At 33.2% G+C, this 19,704-nt stretch overlaps 3 protein-coding genes across 4 annotated transcripts; all 3 read right to left on the reverse strand.

The window, feature by feature from the left end:
- Positions 1-679: 679 nt before the first annotated feature.
- On the reverse strand, positions 680-3,675 carry LOC142520082 (uncharacterized). Of its 2 annotated transcripts, XM_075623048.1 has the most exons (4): positions 3,591-3,675; positions 1,499-3,440; positions 1,279-1,355; positions 680-1,191 (listed from the first exon to the last, which is right to left on the reverse strand). In XM_075623048.1, the coding sequence occupies exon 2, from the start codon at positions 3,388-3,390 to the stop codon at positions 1,597-1,599; it is 1,794 nt and encodes a 597-aa protein (XP_075479163.1). In that variant the 5' UTR covers positions 3,391-3,440; positions 3,591-3,675; the 3' UTR covers positions 680-1,191; positions 1,279-1,355; positions 1,499-1,596. The 2 variants fall into 2 exon arrangements, with proteins under 2 accessions (XP_075479163.1, XP_075479162.1); XM_075623047.1 differs by lacking the exon at positions 3,591-3,675 and having other exon boundaries at positions 1,499-3,579.
- Positions 3,676-5,760: 2,085 nt separating this feature from the next.
- Positions 5,761-7,880, reverse strand: LOC142521374 (uncharacterized). Its single transcript, XM_075624575.1, has one exon. The coding sequence runs from the start codon at positions 7,736-7,738 to the stop codon at positions 5,933-5,935; it is 1,806 nt and encodes a 601-aa protein (XP_075480690.1). The 5' UTR covers positions 7,739-7,880; the 3' UTR covers positions 5,761-5,932.
- Positions 7,881-10,497: 2,617 nt separating this feature from the next.
- On the reverse strand, positions 10,498-16,571 carry LOC142521087 (uncharacterized). The gene is made up of 4 exons (XM_075624276.1): positions 15,802-16,571; positions 11,399-12,626; positions 11,179-11,255; positions 10,498-11,091 (listed from the first exon to the last, which is right to left on the reverse strand). The coding sequence occupies exons 1-2, from the start codon at positions 16,442-16,444 to the stop codon at positions 11,497-11,499; spliced, it is 1,773 nt and encodes a 590-aa protein (XP_075480391.1). The 5' UTR covers positions 16,445-16,571; the 3' UTR covers positions 10,498-11,091; positions 11,179-11,255; positions 11,399-11,496.
- Positions 16,572-19,704: the final 3,133 nt, after the last annotated feature.

A 19,704-nucleotide genomic window follows, 5' to 3' on the forward strand; every position in this document is an offset into this window, starting at 1 on the left:
TTCTCATCTATTTATTTTTCCTTTTATTTATACTTTTTTAAAAAATATTTTTTTATTAATAACAATAGTTTAAAATCAAAATTATTAACACCGTTCATTTAATTTTTGAAATTCCAGTCACAAAACCTCATAAAATTTAAAATTATATTTATTAAAATCTTTAAAAAATTATTACACTACATAATAAAAAAATTATAATATTTTATTGATCTATAATTATTTTTAATAAGTAAAATTTATTTTATTTTATTAATTATAATATAACATTTGATGTTTAATTATTTTCTATAATTTTAGTTAATCTATATCTTAACTTTGATTATAACTCAAAATTCTTGCACATGATATTTTTCATTAACTTAAATGAGAATATATATATATATATATATATAATTACAAATACTTTAACATACTTATTATTTATTTTTAGGTACAAATAATTGTCTTGTTTATTTTTTTATTTGACATATTGTTTATATATTAAATGATTATTTATATTTTTGTAGTTTTCAAAGATTATGTATATTATTCATTAGTTAATTAACTCTACAAATATGATTTGATGGCTAAATATTTTTTTAGTGGATATCCAAATCGACGTTAATTATTAGCTCTTTCTCGAGATATACGTTATCATCTTTCAAAAATTCAAAGATCAATGTCGTCACCCTAAAGTTGCTAAAGAGTTGTTCAATCTTCGTCATTTCTTTGATGAATGTTGTTGAGTGGATATTTGGTATATTTGAATCACGGTTCAAAATATTCACGATGACTCCTTCATTTCCATATACGATCCAAAGTGAGCTTGTATTGACTTTTGCTAGATAACACAATTTTCTTCCAAAGAAGTGTCGATTTGACAAGCACGTCCGGAACTCCCGATTCATTCTGGATCGTGCCTCGGCCCTCGGAATGGTATACAATGAACAATTACACATCAAGGCAGAGAAAGGATCAACGACAATCGAGTCTAACCTGCGTTTTTCTCGTAGAAATCATACTTAATGAGGAAACACAGGTTTCAAATGAGGGTGACTCATTTTTTGGCACAAGCCTCTTAATCATAACCAGCAGAACACTATCTCGACATTCCCCAAACTTATAAAGTAGTATGGACATAGTTGAGAACCCTTCTAAATCATTTCTTCCAAGAGTAGCATTGCCTCATAAAATTCTCTTCTTTTCAGCAAGCTTTGGACAAAAACATTGAATGTAACACAATCGGGCGTAGAAATCATACTTAATTCAGTACCATCTGTAAATAATATGTGGACTAACCAAAGTCAGTAAATAGCAGACCAGGTCTTTCATAAACCTGCCTTCTCTTTAGACTTCCATGTCCCACGAACAATCAACTGACACAAGGAAATAAAAATGAAATTGAAATTACAAAAAACAAGTTGCTAAACCGACTAAAGTGTTGCAATAAACGTAGAATGCATTCGACATAAAAACGATGCTTCAGCAATCATTAGATTTTTAGAGCGTACAAACTTACCATTTTATGTGAGTAGTTTCATATCTTTATTGGTATGGAAAGATGTATAAGACTTCAATTAGGAACTTAGGGAAACTCAGGTTTCAGAGAAGGATTATTCATTTTCTTGGAACAAGCCTTTTCATCATATCCAGCAGAACACTATCTCGACATTCCTCGAACTTATGAAATAGCATGGACACGGTTGTTGCATTACCTGAGAAACCCCTTCTTACCATTTCTTCAGAGAGCTGCATTGCCTCGTTAAGTTCTTCTCTTTTTAGCAAGTTCTGAACAAAAACATTGAATGTCACACTATTGGGTGTACAACCACCTTTTTCCATATCGATCAGCATATGTTTTGCCTCTTGTACATGTCCCTCTAGGCAAAGTGAGCCGATCATGATGTTATAAATCACAACATCGGGCTTCAAACCTTTCAAATGAAGTTGGTTGAAAAGAATTCTAGCAACATCAGGTTTTTCACCCTTGCATAATCCATCTATCATGATAGAATAGATGACTATGTCAGGATTGAGACCTTTATCTTCCATAGTTTGCAGAAACGAAAATGCTTGGGTAAATTGTCGAGTCTTACACAAGCTTCGCAACATAACAGAATAAGTAATTATGTCTGGATACACTTTCAGAGCTTCCATGTCATTGAAAAGCTTCTGGCCAGCGTCATATCTACCTCCACAAAATAATCCTTGCAACATGATATTGTAGGAAACAATTGAAGGCTCCAATCCATTAGAAGAAATTTCATGAAAAAAGTTCAAAGCCTCATCCACCTTTCCTTTTTTAATGTATCCATTGAGCATGATGTTGTAGCTAACAATACCAGGCTTGAGGCACATTAAAGCCAAGGAATCAAACAATCTCCGTGCTTTATCTATTCTTCCTTGCAAACAATATCCATCTATCAAGGTGGTGTACGTAACAATGTCAGGAGAAATATTTATTTTCTTCATGCTATTCAACATATCCTCCGCCTCATCGATCATTCCTTTCTTGCAAAATGCATCGACCAATATATTAAAAGTAATCACATCTGGATAGATTTTGAGACCTTGCATGTCAATAAACAAGTCTTTCACCTCTTTCCATCGGCCAAAATTGCAAAGGCCCTGGATCACTGAATTGTAAGTGACGACATTTGGTGAAACCTCTTTCTCAATCATCTGGTTCAACAATTGGAGAGCGTCATCTACCATCTTATCTTTACTGAGACAGTCAATTATCTTGCTATAAGTGCGGACATGAGGTTTGCAAGTTCCTTTTGCCAATGTACCGAGAAAATCACGGGCCATGAGAGTTTGCCCAGCTTTGCACAGCCCATTTATTACAGTTAGGAACGTGACTTCATCTGGCTCACATGGTTTGTCTCTTAACAACTTTTTAAAAATTTCCACGGCATGAAAAGCCTTATCTGCTAAGAAGAACCCTTTGATGAGAGTGTTAAAGGTGATTATGTTTGGTTCATGACCAAGCTTGAATAAGCAACCAAAGATTGAGAACCCAAAATCAACTCGATTCAAGTGGCAATAGCAATTAATCGCGATATTCATAGTGTATTCATCAATAAGAACGCCGCCCAAATGACGCATTTCATCAATCATTTGGAGGGCAGCATAATGGTGTTTCAACTTTACGACCACACTCAACAGGTTGTTGAATACACGAACGGAAGGTTTCGGTCTCACTCTGACCATTTCATGAAAGATGCACACCGCATCGTCCAGCTCATGTATACAACTAAAATCGAATCTGGGTTTTTCTTTTTCTATTTCTTTATGTGATCTTACACTCCGAAATGTAGCACAAAAATATGAAAATGGATATTCACTCACAGTCGGATACGAGGAGCATTTGCCTAAAATTCCTGTCCGAGTCGCCTGGTTTAGCCTCATATTTCTCCGGCCAACAGCAAAACAAAATCAGCCCCGATGATCTTTACTTTCTGTTGACATAATCTCTGATGGATTAAACTTGAACAGCAGCGATATTTACCTGTTAAATGCACTTTCTCCTTTGTTCTAACAACACAAAAAGACTGTTGTATGTTTTTTAAGCTGAAAACTCTAAATTTCGAAAGTGCTTCAAATTCGACTATGTTGTTCGTTCACATGCCATGCATTTTATGTGTTTGGAACTTTGCTTCAGTTGTGAGTGACTTTGTAGTTCTAATGAGTTCATGTTTTTTATATGTTTGATAATCTGTTTTAATGAGTTCATGTCTTTTTATATGTTTTAATTTGTTCTAATGAGTTCGTGCTTTTTATATGTTTGATAATTTGTTTTTACGAGTTCATGTCTTTTATGCGTTTTTTGGCTTCTCAATTGATTTAATCATTTGGAGCCACTGAGTTACATAGACATTACTATTATATTGGGATAATAGATATCCGATTTGTCTCATTTGTTACTCGTATTTTGTCCGAAGATACGCACAATTTTCGAGTGGTCATTATAAACAAAGTCTATTGGAGTTTTCATTGAAGATACACATGACGAAATATTCATATAATTTAATACAAAAAATAAAAATTTCTCCACTCACCATCGAATACGAGTGAGTACATAATTTAACCTACAAAAAATCGAAATTAGGATATCAAATACCTGATTTGACTCATTTGATACCTATATTTTGTTTGAAAATACATTTGATGTTCGAGTGGTCACCATAAACGAATTCCTGTCGGAGTTTTCACTGAAGATGCATTACGATGAAGTATTCATTTGATTTAATACAAAAAAAAAAAAAGCATATTCTCAACTAACCATCAAACACGAGTAAGTACTCATTTAACCTACAAGGTACCTAAATTGATATATCAGATACCTGATTTGACCTATTTGATAAACATATTTTGTTTGAAAATACATTTGATGTTCGAGTAGTCACCATAAAGGAAGTCATATTGGAGTTTCCATTGAATATGTATTATGATGAATTATTCGTATGATTTAATAAAAAAAAAAAAAAAAAAACTTGTTCCTCACCATCAAATACAAGTAAATACTAAATTTAATTTACAAAATATCTAAATTGGGATAACAAATACATGACTTGGCTCATTTGATACTCATATTTTGTTTGAAGATACATTTGATATTTTAATCATCACCATAACAAAGTCATGTTGGAGTTTCCATTGAATATGAATTAGAGTGAAGTATTAATGTGATTTAATACAAAAAAAAAAAAAAAAAACATGTTCACTACATTCAAATATGAGTAAGTCTTTGATGATGACTTTCGTGAAGTAAAAAATGTGATACCTAAATTAATACAAATAAATACATAATTTGAGTCCATAAATACTTGATTTTACCCAAATTGGTACAAAGATTATCTAATTGCAACCTACAAATACTTGATTTGAGTGTCATTTGTGAAGTAAAAAATATAATACCAAAGTTAATACAAATAAATACCTAATTTGAGTCCACAAACACTTGATTTTATTTAAATTGAGACAAAGAGTATCTAATTGGAGTCTACAAATACTTGATTTGACTATCATTTGTGAAGTTAAAATATGATACCTAAATTGGTACAAAGAATATCTATTTGGAATCTACAAATACTTGATTTTACTTCCTACATACTTATATCCAAATATATGGGGATGTCAAATTATATAGTTTGAAGTTAATATTGAGTGATCTTTGATGATGACATTCATGAAGTAAAAATGTGATATGTAAATTAATACAAATAATACCTAATTTGAGTCCATAAATATTTGATTTTACCATTTAAAGACTCAAATTCGATTATTTGAGGATGTCAAAATATATAATTTGAAGTCAATATTGAGCGACCTTTGATGATGGGACCCGTGAAATAAAAATGTGATACCTAAATTGTTACAAATAATACATAATTAGATTCCATTGATATTGATTTTACTCTTTAAAAACTCAAATTTGATTATTTTGAGATGTCAAAAAATCTAGTTTGAAATTGATATTGGTTGGCTTTTGATGGTGTCATTTTAAAAGTGAAAAAATGTGATACTTAATATTAATGAATATCAAAAAGTACTGTGAATGAATATTAATAATTATTATAAATGAATGATCTTAATATTAGACGGCCTGTATCAATCATACTTGAGTGTTGTGCAATTCTCGAGGTGACCCGGGTAGTAGGTTACCCGGGTACTTGTATGAGAGCCCGGGCTATAATGACTGCCCGGGAAGAGGAGAAGTGTCCGGTGTATTGACTCCGATTCGGACGGTCCAATTAATATCCCGGGTCATTAATGACTCGGTTCCTTATGGGGTATCACCAATAACCATTGGTACAAGTACAACTGTTGCTCTCGTTTGGCTGATTCTTTTTGTATTTCTGAAAAAAAATATAATTCAATACACATACGACATATGTACCACGAACACAAATGACAAGCACGATCTTCAGAATTTAAGGAAACTTGGATTTCACAGGACTATTAATTTTCTTGGGACAAGCCTTTTAATCATATCCAGCAGAACACTATCTCGACATTCCTCGAACTTGTGAAATAGCATGGACACGGTTGTTGCATCACCTGAGAAACCCCTTCTTACCATTTCTTCCGAGAGTTGCATTGCCTCGTGAAGTTCATTTCTTTTTAGCAAGTTTTGAACAAAAACGTTGAATGTCACACTATTGGGTGTACAACCACCTTTTTCCATATCGATCAGCATATGTTTTGCCTCTTTTACATGTCCCTCTAGGCAAAGTGAGAAGATCATGCTGTTATAAATCACAACATTGGGCTTCAAACCTTTCAAATGAAGTTGGTTGAAAAGAATTCTAGCAACATCAGGTTTTCCACCCTTGGATAATCCATCTATCATGATAGAATAGATGACTATGTTAGGATTGAGACCTCTATCTTCCATAGTTTGCAGAAACCAAAATGCTTGGGTAAATTGTCGAGTTTTACACAAGCTTCGTAACATAACACAATAAGTAATCATGTCGGGATATACTTTCTGAGCTTCCATCTCATTGAAAAGCTTCTGGCCAGCTTCATATCTACCTCCACAAAATAATCCTTGCAGCATGATATTGTAGGAAACAATTGAAGGCTCCAATCCATTAGAGGAAATTTCATGAAAAAAGTTCAAAGCCTCATCCACCTTTCCTTTTTTAATGTATCCATTGAGCATGATGTTGTAGCTAACAATACCAGGCTTGAGGCACATTAAAGCTAAGGAATCAAACAATCTCCGTGCTTTATCTATTCCTCCTTGCAAACAATATCCATCCATCAAGGTGGTGTACGTAACAATGTTAGGAGAAATATTTCTTTTCTTCATGCTTTTCAACATATCCTCCGCCTCGTCGATCATTCCTTCCTTGCAAAATGCATCGACCAATATATTAAAAGTAATCACATCAGGATAGATTTTGAGACCTTGCATGTCAATAAACAAGTCTTTCACCTCTTTCCATCGGCCAAAATTGCAAAGGCCCTGGATCACTGAATTGTAAGTGACGACATTTGGTGAAACCTCTTTCTCAATCATCTGGTTCAACAATTGGAGAGCGTCATCTACCATCTTATCTTTACTGAGACTGTCAATTATCGTGTTATAAGAGCGGACATGAGGTTTGCAAGTTCCTTTTGCCAACGTACCGAGAAAATCACGGGCCATGAGAGTTTGCCCAGCTTTGCACAGCCCATTGATTACAGCTAGGAATGTGACTTCATCTGGCTCACATGGTTTGTCTCTTAACAACTTTTTAAAAATTTCCACGGCATGAAAAGCCTTATCTGCTAAGAAGAACCCTTTGATGAGAGTGTTAAAGGTGATTATGTCTGGTTCATGACCAATCTTGAATAAGCAACCAAAGATTGAGAACCCAAAATCAACTCGATTCAGGTGGCAATAGCAATTAATCGCGATATTCATAGTGTATTCATCAACAAGAACGCCACCTAAATGACGCATTTCATCAAGCATTTGGAGGGCAGCATAATGGTGTTTCAACTTTACGACCACACTCAACAGGTTGTTGAATACACGAACGGAAGGTTTCGGTCTCACTCTGACCATTTCATGAAAGATGCACACCGCATCGTCCAGCTCATGTATACAACTAAAATCGAATCTGGGTTTTTCTTTTTCTATTTCTTTATGTGATCTTACACTCCGAAATGTAGCACAAAAATATGAAAATGGATATTCACTCACAGTCGGATACGAGGAGCATTTGCCTAAAATTCCTGTCCGAGTCGCCTGGTTTAGCCTCATATTTCTCCGGCCAACAGCAAAACAAAATCAGCCCCGATGATCTTTACTTTCTGTTGACATAATCTCTGATGGATTAAACTTGAACAGCAGCGATATTTACCTGTTAAATGCACTTTCTCCTTTGTTCTAACAACACAAAAGACTGTTGTATGTTTTTTAAGCTGAAAACTCTAAATTTGGGTGATTTTAATATTTTAATTTTAAAAATTTAAATTTGGGTTTCAATATTTTTCTTTTTTTATTTCTTGCAATAATAATATTTGTTTAGTTTATTGAGTGAAAAAATTAATTGAATTATTACGAATTATTTAAAAAAAAATCTTTGAAAATGAATTATTTTGTTTGCCAACTTTATTATGCTTTCCTTTGTTTGATACTAATAAAAATAAATTTGATTATGTGCTATTTTTTATTATGTTTTTTCTTATAAAATTCAAGAGTTAAAAAGTTGTGATTATTTTTTTATTTTAGATATTACGGTCTATTACAATAAGCGATGACAATGACGATGATATCAAAATATTCGAATATTGAAAGACGAATTTTTTTTAGCAAATCTCAACAAAATATATTTAATCATATTGATACTTATTACAAATGTTATATTACAATTTATTTTATGAACAAATTGATCTTCACTTTAAGGTAATTATCAAGGATTATCGTATCTGATCGTGATCCCATTTTGTTTAGCTCCTTTTGGGAATAGCTATTCCATTTTAGTGGCACTATTTTGAAGTATAATAGTTCTTATCATCTTGAGACGGATGGACAGACTGAGATTACTGATCGTCGAGTAAAACAACATTTTTAGGTGTTTTGTAATGGAAAAACCTTGGGAAGGGAAGCCCAAATGCTAGTGCAATGGGAGGGACTTTTTCTAGAAGATGCCACATGGATTTCATTGTCAGAATTTCAAGTCAACTCCTCTAACAAGGACATTGAAGGAGGGGGAAGGCAATGATAGGAGTTCAAGAGCTGAAATAGCTGCATCACAAAGCAGTATTAAATGTAGAATTCACATCAGAAATGGTGTTTTCTTCTTGTTTGTGTGATCTGACACTTTGAAAGAAACAAGAAAATGGATGATTGCTCAGTCATGCGAGGAAATCTCAGGTAGTTAAAGCTCACGAGCCTGTTTGCGAGATTGAGTTTGAGCTTGAACTCGGCTCGTTTATGTGTTTCGCGAGCTAAAGCTCAGTTTGTTTACTGTTCACGAACATTTTCGTTTGTATGGTTCGTTTAAGTTTTTTTAGTTGTTAGGTTTGTCGTTTTGGTTATTTATCAATTAATTTACACTTTTTTGGTTTAATTTAACATTTGTTTATATGCAGAAATACATTTTATTGTATAATCAATCTCGACTCTATCTTTAACGAACTCGAAACCAGCTCGAACTTGAGCTCTACTATGTTTAATGAGCTCGAAAGCAAAGCCCACTTAACAAGCCCGAAAACGAGCGGAGCTCGATCCAGGATCGTTAAACATGATAAACGAGTTAATAATGAACCGAGTTCCAGTTATCACGAGCTTAGTAATTTCAAAACAAGGCGAATTTGAACCTCGTGATAGAAGTTCGAATCTAACTCGAGCTTATATAAATCTTAAACAGCCGAGTTCGAGCCTCATACTATTCTGCTCGATTTTTTTGTTTACATCCTTAATTATTTAATGTCGTTTCTTTGAGGCGTTGGCAAAGGGAGGAGGGTAGCTTCAAGAAGATCTTTGTCTAAGATAAAATTGCCTCTACTACAGCCTTAATTTTTTTTTATTGCATACATTAATATTTTTTTCTTAAGAGTTTTTTTGGTGTCAAGTTATTTTACTAAAAAAAAATTAGAGATTGTATTACAATTAAGAAGAAAAGTGACAAAAATGCTAAAATAAATTTTATAAAAAAATTAAACACTGAATATATAAATTTTATCATCGTGACATAAAAAAAATTAATCAAAATTATGGTTGAAAATAATGAAATGAAATCGTTCATTGATTTGAAGCGAAAAAAAAAAGATTGAATTATCTGACTTTGGACAGGAAAAATAAACTATTGATACCAAATTTGTTCATTGAAAACTAAGGGGGTGCATTGATTCTAAATTTTAATGACTTTTATAGAGTTTAAAAGTCTAAAAATATTCAAACTAAACTTTTCTCATCTATTTATTTTTTCTTTTATTTGTATTTTTTAAAAAAAATATTTTTTTATTACTAACAATAGTTTAAAATCAAAATTATTAACATCGTTCATTTTATTTTTGGAGTTCTAATCACAAAATCTCATAAAATTTAAAATTATATTTATTAAAATTTTAAAAAAAATATTACACTACATAATAAAAAAATATAATATTTATTGATTTATAATTATTTTTAATAAGTAAAATTTAATTTTTTATTAATTATTATATCACAATTGATGTTTAATTATTTTTTATAATTTTAGTTAATCTATATCTTAATTTTGATTATAACTCAAAATTTATGCACATGAATAATTTTCATTAACTTAAATGAGAATATATATATATATATATATATATATATATATATATAATTACAAATACTTTAACATACTTATTATTTAATTTCAGGTATAAATAATTGTTTTGTTTATTTTTTTATTTGACATATTGTTAAATATTACATTACTATTTATATTTTTCTAGTTTTCAAAGATTATATATATTATTCATTAGTTAATTAACTCTACAAATATGATTTGATGGCTAAATATTTTTTTAGTGGATATCCAAATCGACGTCAATTATTAGCTCTTTCTCGAGATATACGTCATCATCTTTCAAAAATTCACAGATCAATGTCGTCACCCTAAAGATGTTAAAGAGTTGTTCAATCTTCGTCATTTCTTTGATGAATGTTGTTGAGAGGACATTTGATATATTTGAATCACGATTCAAAATATTCACGATGACTCCTCCATTTCCATATACGATCCAAAGTGAGCTTGTATTGACTTTTGCTAGATAACACAATTTTCTTCCAAAGAAGTGTCGATTTGACAAGCACGTCCGGAACTCCCGATTCATTCTGGATGGTGCCTCGGCCCTCGGAATGGTATACAATGAACAATTACAAATCAAGGCAGATAAAGGATCAACGGCAATCGAGGCTAACCTGCGGTTTTCTCGTAGAAATCATACTTAATGAGGAAACACAGGTTTCAAATGAGGATGACTCATTTTTTGGCACAAGCCTCTTAATCATAATCAGCAGAACACTATCTCGACATTCCACAAACTTATAAAGTAGTATGGACATAGTTGAGGACCCTTCTAATCATTTCTTCCAAGAGTAGCATTGCCTCATAAAATTCTCTTCTTTTCAGCAAGCTTTGGACAAAAACATTGAATGTAACACAATCGGGCGTAGAAATCATACTTAATTCAGTACCATCTGTAAATAATATGTGGACTAACCAAAGTCAGTAAATAGCAGACCAGGTCTTTCATAAACCTGCCTTCTCTTTAGACTTCCATGTCCCACGAACAATCAACTGACACAAGGAAATAAAAATGAAATTGAAATTACAAAAAACAAGTTGCTAAACCGACTAAAGTGTTGCAATAAACGTAGAATGCATTCGACATAAAAACGATGCTTCAGCAATCATTAGATTTTTAGAGCGTACAAACTTACCATTTTATGTGAGTAGTTTCATATCTTTATTGGTATGGAAAGATGTATAAGACTTCAATTAGGAACTTAGGGAAACTCAGGTTTCAGAGAAGGATTATTCATTTTCTTGGAACAAGCCTTTTCATCATATCCAGCAGAACACTATCTCGACATTCCTCGAACTTATGAAATAGCATGGACACGGTTGTTGCATTACCTGAGAAACCCCTTCTTACCATTTCTTCAGAGAGCTGCATTGCCTCGTTAAGTTCTTCTCTTTTTAGCAAGTTCTGAACAAAAACATTGAATGTCACACTATTGGGCGTACAACCACCTTTTTCCATATCGATCAGCATATGTTTTGCCTCTTGTACATGTCCCTCTAGGCAAAGTGAGAAGATCATGCTGTTATAAATCACAACATTGGGCTTCAAACCTTTCAAATGAAGTTGGTTGAAAAGAATTCTAGCAACATCAGGTTTTCCACCCTTGGATAATCCATCTATCATGATAGAATAGATGACTATGTTAGGATTGAGACCTCTATCTTCCATAGTTTGCAGAAACCAAAATGCTTGGGTAAATTGTCGAGTCTTACACAAGCTTTGCAACATAACAGAATAAGTAATTATGTCGGGATATACTTTCTGAGCTTCCATCTCATTGAAAAATCTACCTGCACGAAATAATCCTTGTAACATGATGGTGTAGGAAATTGTTGTAGGCCCCAAACCCTTGGAGGAAATTTCATGAAAAACATTCCAAGCTTCATCCACCATTCCTTTCTTAAGGTATCCATCAAGCATGCTGCTGTAGCTAATGATACACGGCTTGAAACCCTTAAATTTCAAGGAATCAAACAATCTTCGTGCTCTATCCATTTCTCCTCGAAAAGAATATCCATCTATCAAGGCATTATACGTGACAATATCAGGCGAAATATTTCTTTTCTTCATGCTTTTCAACAAATCCTCTGCCTCGATAATCATTCCTTCCTTGCAAAACGCATCGACCAATATGTTAAAAGTAATCACATCTGGATAGATGTTGAGACATTGCATGTCAACAAACAAGTCTTTCACCTCTTTCCATCGGCCAAAATTGCAAAGGCTCTGGATCAACGAATTGTAAGTAACGATATTTGGAGAAACCCCTTTCTCAATCATATTGTACAATAATCGGAGTGCATCATCTAACATCTTATCTTTACTGAGACTATCGAGTACCGTGTTATAAGAGTAGACATCAGCAGGGACGGATCCAGGAATAAAAGTTGGGGGGGGCTTGAAGTCAATATGATAAGTTATATATTATTAAAAAAAAATTTACATTATATCGTTCAACGAAGTTGTGCCCTACGAGATTTTAAAACATAAAATTCATCAATAATAGAATTTACATCAATATGTTTAGCTAAATCTCGTTCAATATAGAGTGTCAAACAATCGGCAAGAAAGTCATCCTCCATTTTATTGTGAAGTGCCGTCTTCACATGCTTCATTGCTGAAAAAGCCCGCTCAGTAGTGGCAGTAGACACAGGTAATGTCAAAACAAGATGAATCAATCTAGTCAATATAACATAAACACTTGACCGTCCACTCTCGGTCAATTGCTGACACAACTCAACAAGTGTAGAAACCTTTAAATTCTGCATCACATCAAGTTTATAATGTATCAATTCATACTCCAAAGCAACAATTTCTTGATCTGTGAAATCTCCAGGATAAAACTTCTTCGCAAGCTTGCAAATATCATCACTGTTAAATGAGTCAAATGAATTTTTAGGATCTAAAGCTGTACTAAGAGAAAGAAGTTCCACCGATGACTCATTGAACCGAGTATTTAACTCCATCAAAATGAAATCTATTGCTGCATTAAAAACATCAAAGTGGTAATGATGTTCTATTGTAGTTTGCCGATAAAAACGTCCAATCTTATATAGACAATCAAGGTCAGGTGCATCAATTTCATTTCTTGAGCAAAAAACTTTAACTTCCTGAAGAAATTCATTCCACCCACATTCTCTAAATTCTTGAAGGCAAGTTTTGGTAGTAGTGACAAATGTGATAGCAGTCAAAATGTCTTGAGATTTTCTTTGAAGAATTTGACAAAGAGTATCTGTTGTTCTCATAATTTTATGCATTAAGTGCAAAATAAACACAAATTCAAAGCTTGCCATGTTTCTGTAAATCCCCCGAACTTCAGCCTTAACTCTTCCATTTGGAGAATAATCACTGAGAACTTCAAAAACTTTGCAAGTTGCAGTGTACATACCTATCAAACTTTTTACCGAATCATAGTGAGAACTCCAACGAGTAGCTCCTGCTCGTTGCAAATTACCAATCTGGTTTGCACCATTTTCAGAATCACGTTCTCCAATTGACAACATATACTCAATTTCATTTCTCTGTGCAGTATAGTAATTCAGCAATGCGCTTAGTAGAAGAAGTGACAATATTAACAATATTGTCCAAATGAGAAAAGAATTCCCAAATAACACTAACATCCTTAGCTGCAGAAACCAATGTCAGTTGTAAACGATGTGCAAAACAGTGGACATAGTATGCATAGGGACAATCTTTGAGAAATAATGCTTGAAGTCCATTCCACGCTCCACGCATATTGCTAGCACCATCATATCCTTGGCCTCTGATTTTCTTAACATGGAGATCATGATGAACAAGAACATTTGATATCTCATTTTTCAAATTCATTGAGGTAGTGTCACTAACACTTTTGATGGCAAAAAATCTTTCTGTCAAAATCTCATGATTGTTCACAAACCTCAATATAATGGCCATTTGCTCTCGTTTAGATATATCTCGGGCTTCATCAACAAGAATACAGAAGTATTTATCTCCAACTTCTTCACGAACCATCTGTCGTACTCTATTGGCCATAATATGTAAAATCTCTTTCTGAATTTCTGGAGCGATATATTGGGCATTTTTTGGAGCATTCTCAAGCACAACTTCATCAATTTCTATATTCATTTTTGCAAAAGCCTTCACCAATTCAAGAAAATTTCCACGATTAGATGAAGATAGAGATTCATCGTTACCTCTAAAAGCACAACCTTGAAGTGCTAGCCAACGAACAGCTACAATTGAGGTGCTCAAACGCAGACGATTTTTCTCTTTTTCCTCTTTAGATTGTGCATGCATCACTTTATCAATATGTTGTGAGGGCTTCATCAAATTTTCAGCCCTTCTCTCACACATAGTATGAGGTGAAGAAGCTGCAGAACCAATATGGTCAAGAAAAGCACATGTTTTTCCTTGGTTTACCCTTTTCCAATTGTCGAATCCTTCATTGACCAATGCCGAGATATTAGATGAATTAACATCATTCAGGAAAAGAAAACAATAGAAACAATATGCCTTATTTGTTGAAGGCGAATACTCCAACCAATAAAATTTCTGAAACCATTTTTTCTGAAAACGACGATTCTGGCTTCCAAATTTTGTACCTGGATACTCCAACATATCTGGTTGATAAGGCCCCATATTTAGATATGAACGTCTTATCTCATCTCGTACATTAACATGATATTCACATATCTGTTTTCTTTTTCCTGGATCTCGTTCAATAAAAGTAGACGAAGACTGATGATCGTCTCTAGGAGAGGAACATGAAGGAATTTGGATATTGGGAAATAGAAGACTTTCACTGGATTGATGTTGCATTGTAAGGACCGTAGGAATTGAAGTATCTTCACTAGCTTGACGATCTCTCTTCTTAAAGAAAGAGGATATCAATGTTTTTCTTTTCTTTGCAGCAGATTGATATTCCATTTTGAAATAGTTCAATTTATAATCCTACACAAGAATAAAATAATTATTAATCAAATAAACAAGTAATAGTCACTCAACAACTCAACAACAAACAATCAAGAAACCACAAATCACACACAGAGAAGCTATAAAAAACAAAATAAAAAATGTATAGCCGATTCTTACCTGGATTGTTGCCTTGCCGATGAGCAATTCGATTTCTTCGGGAGTCCGCAATTCTATTCTGTCGCTAAAGGGCTTGGGACTTGGGAGAGAAATTTTGTAGAATTGAGGTGGGGCGGATCAGAGGATAAATTTGGCCTCATCCTTGTAAATGGACGGGACTTGATTGGACTAAGACATTGATGTACGACGGTTTTTGAAACAACCGTCGCTATTAGCGACGGTTTTTCAAAAAACAGTCGCTATTTAGCGACTGTTTGAATAAACCGTCACTAGTAGCGACGGTGCAATTAAAACCGTTAGCGACTGTTTGAATAAACCGTCACTAGTAGCGACGGTGCAATTAAAACCGTCGCCGATCCAGATCGGCGGCGGTTTTACTAAAACCGTCGCAAAAAAACCGTCGCTAAATTATTAAAAAAGTGGGCTGGGCTACAGCCCAAGAATACATCCGTCTCTGGACATCAGGTCTGCAAGTTCCTTTTTCCAACATACCGAGCAAATCACTAGCCATGAGAGTGTGCCCAGCTTTGCACAGCCCATTTATCACGGCTAGATATGTGAATTCGTTTGGCTCACATAGTTTCTCTCTTAACAACTTTTTAAAAATTTCCACCGCATGAGAAGCCTTATCTGCCGAAAAGAACCCTTTGATGAGAGTGCTAAAGGTGATTGTGTCTGGTTCATGACCAAGCTTGAAGAAGCTACACAAGATCGAGACCCCCAAATCTACTCGATTCAGCTGACAATAGCAATTAATCACTATATTCATGGTGAAATCATCGAGAACACCCAACTGACGCATTTCATCAAACATTAAGAGGACAGCATAATAGTGTGTCATCTTTCCAACCACAGTCAATAGCTTGTTGAATTCAATAACAGAAGGCTTCGGTCTCACTCTCACCATTTCACGAAACATGCACACAGCATCGTCCAGCTCATTTATACCACTAAAATCAAATCTCGGTTCATGTAGTAAAATGGGTTTTTCTTCTTTCTGAGATCTTACACCATGAAATGTAGCACAAAAATAAGAATATGGATAATTACTCACAGTCGGACCTAAAATTCGTTTCCGATTCAGAGCAATCGCCTGATTTCTCCTCATATTTCTTCGGTCAACAGTAGAAAAAACTCACCCCTGATGATCTTCATTTCTTCGTTTGCGATTTGAACCTTTGATTTATGAACAGATTTGTTCAGACTTTTATACTAACTAACGTAAGTCCAATTACTGTTTGTTCAGAATAATTAAAATGAATTTGTTCAGAATTTTATACCATATTATATAGTAAATTTAAGAATAATTAAAATGAATTTGTTTTTTATACTGTATAATAATATATATATATATATATATAGTAAAGTTAAGAATAATTAAGAATAATTAAAATGAATTCCATTCTTTACCTTGCTAATTGATTTCATCCAACAATTTGGATTATTGATAATCTATTCTAGCTTGTTTATATGATTAAATTAAATTTATTTGACTATTCAATACAATAAATATTATTTAATTAGTAAAAACGAACACAAATGTAGAAACGAGTATTTGTAGTTTTAACACCACCTATAGTCAATGATAAGAGTAGAACCTCAATATTTTAGATTGTATAGCATTTCATTAATAGTACTCATAAGAAAGAAAACTATTGCATTGTGATAGAAAATGTGTTAGGATCGAAGATTAATTTAGAGAGATGATGAATAAATAATCTCAACAAAATAGACTGACTGAAACTGTTTGAACAAAATAGCTTATATCAAAAACTCAATTGAGCAATCAAATGAAAATTAAATACGGTAGACTGAAATGTAAATATGCACATGTTGTTTCTAGATGTTCAGAGACTTCAATACTCCTACGTTACCCCTTCTTACTAGCGGAAAGATTACACTAAATGACTTTGGTGATTACAAACAATTTGAATCACTCACTTCAGTAGAACCTATCACTGCCTAACTGAAACTCTTAGTATACTTCAATCTTAATCAAAACGAGCAGTAAGACTTCTTACTCTCAATTACAAAGATTTCACAAGGAAATTTTTAAGCACAAATTGATCTTCAATTGATCCGATAATAAATTATCAGTGTGTGCTTGCTTTGATGATGTTAGCTTGCAGAAAGCCTTTTCAAGAAATTCAGAGAATATGAGAATTCAAAAAATCAAAGAGTCAGAGAGATTTAAAACCATGTCTAACTGATCTATATATAGACTTCATCTGAACATACATCTTTTTAAATCATATGTATGTTTCCAAATACAGATTTCGTGGTTGCCATGTAATCGTCATTTCTGACATATTATCGTAGTGCACATGAATTCTGACATCTTGTTGGGAATCAGTGACTGTTGATATGGAAAACTTTATCCGATATTTCAGCCGTACTCTGATTTTTAATCACTAAGTATACTAATAATCTTCAAAGAATGTTTAAATATGGGCTAACTGATCGACTGAAATTACCTGCTATCATTGGGCTCCATTAGTTGTCTTTTGATCAGTTTCCCTATCAGTATCCCTTTGCCTTTGAATAATACATTATCAGTTTAGCTTGGTAGTCAATTGGACTCCGATTGAATTAAAAGACTTTTGCTCGTGAATTAAAAGATCACAAAACCTAGCCTCCACGGATTAAGATTTTCGAAAAAAATCCACTCCCAAAACCTCTCAAATTTTTGGCCAATCCTTGAATAGTTGGTGTCAAGTGATTTATTCACTTAAGGTATATTCATGAACGTCTTATGAATGATTATTTTTGTTCAAACCATACGAGTGCCCCAAATATGTTATTTGAATGCCAAATTAAAATTTTAAAACTTTCACTGCAGTTTTGAACACGAGAAATACGATTTCCTACATATAGATGACATTTGGAATTTGTTCAAAATATTTTCTATTACCAAAACATGTTTTAATATGATAAATAATAATATGCTCTAATGTTTCAAAAAATAAAAATTTGAATATTATGCCCAATAGTATTGAAAATAGAATAATGTTATAAATAAATGCAAAATATTAAACAGATATAATACAAAGCAAAAACAAACAAAACAAGTCAATTCAACATATAAAATGAGTTACATGAATGATACTGGATCTCCAAAAAGATGAATTATGATATCAAAAGGAATTGGTATGATTATGATTCTCTACCATCTCCAAAAGATATGATTACCCAATCTTTGAATATCTTGACATCCATAATATTGAAACACTCCCCCCCAGATGTCCTTCAATGAATGTGCCTCGTTAAAATCTTATCAGAAAATCCCAATGGGATAAAACCTGGTGAAGGAAAAAGAGTACAACATTCTTCGTTGCTGTTAAGTGTCTCGTTAAAAATCTTTTCATGAAAAACCACGTGGGAAAAATCACGGACAAAGGAAAATAGTACAATTTGGATTAACTCTCTCTGTTGCAAATATCACTTGACATCTTTAAGCCGCCGCATCCCAATCTTGTATACCAGTTTCTTGAAAGTTGATCTGGGCAATGATTTCATGAAAAGATCGGCCAGATTCATCGAACGAATTTGTTGAATTTTGATATCACCTCTTTTCTGCAAATCATGAGTAAAAAAGAACTTTGGGGATGTATGATTCGTTCTATCACCTTTGATGTATCCATCCTTTAGTTGTGCGATACATGCCGCGTTGTCTTCGTAGATAGTTGTCGCTACTTATTCACTTGATGACAAGCCACATTGCTCTTTTATGAGACAAATCACCGATCTCAACCAGAAACATTCTCGACTAGCTTCATGGATTACAATAATTTCTGCATGATTAGATGAATTGGCTGCAAGAGTTTGTTTTGTATATTTCCAACATATAGCTATTCTACCATAAGTAAATATATTTCTAGTTTGTGATCTTCCTTTGTGTGGATCAGATACGTAGCCATAATCTGCATAACCAATCGATTGCAAATCACAGTCATTAGAGTAAAATAAAACCAAATCATGGGTGCCTTGAAGATATCTAAATATATGTTTAACTCTATTCTAATGCTTTCGTGTTGGATAAGAATTGTATCTCGAGAATAAATTTATAGCAAATGCTATGTCCGGTCTTGTGCTATTTTCTAGATACATCATTGCACAAATTGCACTAAGATATGGTACTTCTGGACCAAGCAATTCTTCTTGCTCCTCATGAGGTCGAAAAATACCCTTTATCACATCAAGGGATCGAACAACCATAGACGAACTAAATATATGAGCTTTATCCATATAAAATCATTTTTAATACTTTTTCTGTATAAGTCAATTGATGGACAAAAATTTCATTTAAAAGATACTCAATTTGAAAGCCAAGACAAAATTTTGTTTTGCCTAAATCTTTCATATCAAATT

This window comes from Primulina tabacum, chromosome 12, assembly GCF_025594145.1.
Source record: "Primulina tabacum isolate GXHZ01 chromosome 12, ASM2559414v2, whole genome shotgun sequence".
Classification (NCBI taxonomy): Eukaryota; Viridiplantae; Streptophyta; class Magnoliopsida; order Lamiales; family Gesneriaceae; genus Primulina; species Primulina tabacum.